General features: G+C 42.1%; 1 protein-coding gene across 1 annotated transcript; it reads right to left on the reverse strand.

Annotated features, from left to right (window-relative positions):
• Positions 1 to 1,000: 1,000 nt before the first annotated feature.
• Positions 1,001 to 4,520, reverse strand: LOC138884920 (uncharacterized). Its single transcript, XM_070165788.1, has 4 exons — positions 4,140 to 4,520; positions 3,639 to 3,872; positions 1,876 to 1,981; positions 1,001 to 1,275 (listed from the first exon to the last, which is right to left on the reverse strand). The coding sequence occupies exons 1-4, from the start codon at positions 4,518 to 4,520 to the stop codon at positions 1,001 to 1,003; spliced, it is 996 nt and encodes a 331-aa protein (XP_070021889.1).
• Positions 4,521 to 5,207: the final 687 nt, after the last annotated feature.

Below are 5,207 nucleotides of genomic sequence, written 5' to 3' on the forward strand. Positions count from 1 at the left end.
CAACCTAGGGTTTCAAACTTTTTCTCATTTTTAGCCTTAATCCACATATTATCAACCCACTAGGTAGTCAATCATTATTTTTAACTAATTAACCCTAATCTAAACAACATTATGCAACCCTAAGCTAAAAATTGAAAGAAAAGGGAAGAAAAAGAAGTACGAACTAACGAATTAAAAGAAAATAAAACAAAATTAAAGAATAGGGAAAGATTTGAAGTACCACAGATGAGATGCAATACAAATGCTTGATAATCAGTGTTTGAATTTGTGTAGTTAGGGCGTGATGAACAATAATTTTTCTATTTAGAGAGCAAATGAGCGAAAAGTGTAATTGGGGGCCTAAGGTCCTATTTATAGAAAAAGAACATGGGACCCACGTTACCTACCCACCGCGGTCCGCATAAAATGCACCGCGGACCGCAGTACTGATCCACAAGAAGCACTGGCAAGGATGTCACCGCGGACCGCAAGAAATGCTCCGCAGCCACGGTAGGGCACGCGGACCGCATAAAATACATTGCGGCCGCGGTGACAACTTCAGAGAACCTCCACTTTTTACCATTCAACACTACAGACCGCAATGAAAATTTTCTCCCACAATAAGGCCATTGCGGCCGCGAAAAATGCAATACGAAAGCGGTCCAAACTTCAGAGAGTGCAACATTTTTCCAATTTGGTCATGCACTTCATCAAAACAACCCTACACACATCTCACAACCAGTTAGTCCAACAACAAATCCTACACTAACAAGAAAATCAAAGAAAAACAAAAAGAAAGACACATGGGTTGCCTCCCAAGAAGCACCTAATTTAACGTCGCGGCACGAGGCAGATTACCATTAAATCACTTTTGATGGATCAGTGCCACCACGTAGTTGTCATCAATCTTGCCAAGGTAGTGCTTGACTCTGTGCCCATTAACTTTGAAGACCTCCCCATTTTTGTTTTTCAAGGCACGTGCACCATGCAGAGTCACAAGCACCACTTCAAACAGTCCACTCTATTTCGACTTAAGCTTTTCTAAAAACAGACGTAACCGAGAATTGAACAAGAGAACCAAATCAACCACTTTGAACTCCTTGCCACGAGCATACTTATCATGAATGTACTTCATCTTGTCCTTATACAAGGACAAACTGGAGTAAGCATGAAATCGAAATTCATCATGTTCATTAAGCTGTTCCACACAAAGATTTATTGCCACATCCCATTTAAGATTCAGCTTCCTCAAAGCCCACATGGCCTTGTGCTCTAACTCAACCGGTAGATGGAAAGCTTTCCCAAACACCAACCGTTACAGAGACATACCAATCAGAGTCTTGTAAGCAGTCCTATAAGCCCATAAAGCATCATCCAATTTCTTTGAACAATCGGTCCTATTTGCATTGACTGTCTTTGACAATATACTCTTGATTTCCATGTTTGAGACTTCAACTTGGCCACTCACCTGAGGTTGACAAGGGGTAGAAACTTTGTGATTGACACCATACTTTGCAAGCAAAGTGTCAAAATCTCTATTACAAAAATGATACCCCCATCACTTATGATTGCTCGAGGAATGCCAAACCTAGTAAAAATACTCTTCTTGAGAAATGCAACAACACTCCGGGCCTCATTATTGGGTAAAGTCATGACCTCAACCCACTTTGAAACATAGTTAACTGCCACTAGAATGTATGTGTTGCCTCATGAACTAACAAACGGTCCCATGAAATCAATGGCCCACACATAAAAAATATCAACTTTGAGAATAGTGTTGAGAGACATCTCATCATTCTTCGAGATTCCACGTGCTCTTTGACATTCGCCGCATATCTTCACAAGTTCACTTGCATCCTTGTACAAAGTTGGCCATAAAAACCCTCAACTAAGAACCTTCGAAGATGTCCTTGCCCCACCATGATGACCACCATAGAGGGAGGAATGACAAGACTCTAAGATACTCAATTGCTCCTCCTCCGGGATACACCTCTGGATCACACTGTCAGTGCATATCTTAAACAAGTACGACTCATCCCAATAGAAGTTCAAACTATCCCGTTTAAGCTCTTCATTTGGTTAGAAGAGAGCTTACACGGGACAATACCAGTCACAAAGAAATTAGCAACGTCCGCAAACTATGGCATACCATTCATCCACATAGAAAAGAGTTGCTCATCGAAAAATGAATCATTGATCTCTAGGCTATCACGAGGCCTCCCCTCCTCCTCCAAGCATGACAAGTGGTCCGCCACTTTGTTTTCACACCCTTTCCAGTTCATGATCTCCAAATCAAACTCTTGATGTAACAAGACCCATCATAACAACCTAGCATTGGAATCCTTCTTCTTCATCAACTATCGGAGTGCAGCATGATCGGTATGAACTATGGCCTTGGCGCCTATGAGATACGTCCAAAATTTCTCCATTTCGAACACAATAGCCAACAACTCTTTTTCAGTCACCGTGTAATTCACTTGAGCATCATTCATTGTCTTGCTTGCATAATACACCAGATGAAATATTTTATTCACTCTTTGACCCAAGACCGCCTCAACCGCAACATCACTCGCGTCACACATGAGCTCGAAAGGCAAGCTCCAATTCGGTGCGGTAATAATAGGAGTGGTGGTCAACTTGTGCTTGAAAAGTTCGAAGGCTTGCATACAACCCTCATTGAACACGAACTTGGCATCCTTTTCCAACAACTTGCACAACAGATTCAGTTCCTTCGAAAACGCCTTAGTAAACCTCTGGTAGAACCCCGCATGCCCAAGAAAACTTCTAACTCCCTTGACTGAAGTAGGGGGAGGGAGCCTTGAAATCACTTCAATTTTATCTTTTTCCACCTCTATACCATGCTTTGAAATTTTATGGCCAAGGAGTATGCCCTATTCAACCATGAAGTGGCAGTTCTCCCAATTAAGCACAAGGTTGGTTTCTTCACAATGGGCCAACACTCTATCAAGATTTTTCAAACATTCATCAAACGAGTCACCCACAATACTGAAGTCGTCCATAAACACCTCTAAAATGTCCTCCACCATGTCGGTAAATATGGCCATTATACACCGCTAGAATGTAGCCGGTGCATTATATAACCCAAATAGCATCCTAGAAAAGGCAAAGGTACCATACGGACAAGTGAAGGTGGTTTTCTCCTAATCTTTCAGAGCATAAATATTTGGTTGCACCCAGAATACCCATCCAAGAAATAGTAGAAGGCACACCCAGCAAGTCTGTCTAGCATCTGATCAAGAAAAGCCAATGGAAAGTGATCTTTGCGGGTCACTTTATTCAATTTGCGGTAATCCATGCACATCCTTCATCCGGTGACAGTCCTAGTAGGAATCAACTCATTTTGCGCATTGGTAACCACGGTCATACCACCCTTCTTCAGCACACATTGCACCAGCAAAGTCCAAGAGCTATCAGAGATGGGGTACATAGCCCCGACATCCAACCACTTGATCACCTCCTTTTTCACAACTTCTTGCATTGCCTCGTTCAACCTCCATTGATGTTCCAAGGAGGGCTTTGCATCATCTTCAAGAATAATGTTATGCACACAAAAAGGCGAGGCTTATCCCCCGAATATCAGCTAAAGTCCATCCAATTGCCTTCTTCCATTTTTGGAGCACCGCCAATGTGGCATCTACCTGCATGTTAGTAAGCCAAGATGAAAGAATAACTGGCAAAGTTGAACTAGGGCCTAAGAATTCATACCTAAGGTGTGGATGCAACGACTTCAATTCCAACACCAGAGGTTCCTCGATTGAGGGCTTTGTTGGTGGAGTCTTCCTATTCTCAAGATCCAAAGAAAGTTTCCGAAGCTCATAAGAGTAAGAGCCCATTCCATGTAAAACATTGACACACTCCACTTGGCCTTCATCCTAATTTACATTAAAATTCAACAATACCGCCTCTAGAGGGTCCTCCACATTAATCATTGCACTAGTATCATCAACTATCACTGCCATGACAAGATCCATAAAAGAGAACACTTCAGAACTGTTGGGCTGCTTCATTGACTTGCACACATGAAAGACCATTTTCTCATCACCCACCCGGAAGATAAGTTCCCCTGCTTCCACATCAACTAAGGCCTTCCCAGTTGCAAGAAAAGGTCTTCCCAATATGATCGGAACCTCATAATCTACCTCACAATCCAAAATCACAAAATCAACGAGCAAAATGAACTTGTCCACCCGGACAAGAACATCATCTATAATACTAAGCGGCCTCTTCATAGTTCTATCCGCCATTTGCAACCTCATTAAAGTAGCCCTAGGTTGTCTAATACCCAAAGTCTTGAAAACAGAGTAAGGCATCAAGATGATACTTTCCTCCAAATCACATAGAGCTTTTGCAAAGTTTGCATTCCCAATGGTGCAATGAATGGTGAAAGAACCGGGATCTTCTAGCTTCGGAACCATCGATTGCACTATTGCACTAACTTGGTGGGTCATCTTGATGGCCTCACAATCCATGGATCTTTTCTTTGTCACCAAGTCTTTCATGAATTTGGAGTAACCCAACATTTTCTCTAGAGCCTCCTCAAAGACACATTAATGGATAAGCTCTTCATCATGTCATTAAATTTCTTAAACTGGTTCTCATTTTTCTGCTTCGCAAGCCTTTGAGGATAAGGTAGAGGTGGCCTTGGAAAAGGAGCCTTGACTTTAGGCACAACCGTTTCCGACATGTGTATTACGTGTTCCCTAGATGGGTTCATGTCATTCTGAGTTTCTACCTCGGTATCTTGGATATCAATCCTCACTTCCTCATTCACGTTCTCATCAATCACATTTTCAACCACCAAAGGGATCTCATCCTCTTACAACTCAAATTCATCACTCAAAATTTCTTTTTGTTTGGAGGTATTCATATCACCGCCTCGTCCACTTCTTGTAGTTACCGCCATTACATGCCCGAAATATTCCCACCCTTCGGGTTGACTACCGTATCACTAGGTAGAGCCTCCTTAGGGCGAGTATTCAAGGATTGTGAGATTTGGCCTAATTGAACCTCCAAGTTTCTGATTGAAGTATTGTGGGATGCCAACTAGGCATTAGAGTCAGCATTCTTTATCATCATCTATTCAAACATCATTTAGATTCTCCCCATTTCATTGTTGGAAGAGCTAGGACTTGGTATGGAAATGAGGGTAGATTGTTCGGTTGTTAATACATTGAGGGCCTTTGAAAACCTTGCCCCTAATTTCTTTG

Source organism: Nicotiana sylvestris, chromosome 2, assembly GCF_000393655.2.
Source record: "Nicotiana sylvestris chromosome 2, ASM39365v2, whole genome shotgun sequence".
Taxonomy (NCBI): Eukaryota; Viridiplantae; Streptophyta; class Magnoliopsida; order Solanales; family Solanaceae; genus Nicotiana; species Nicotiana sylvestris.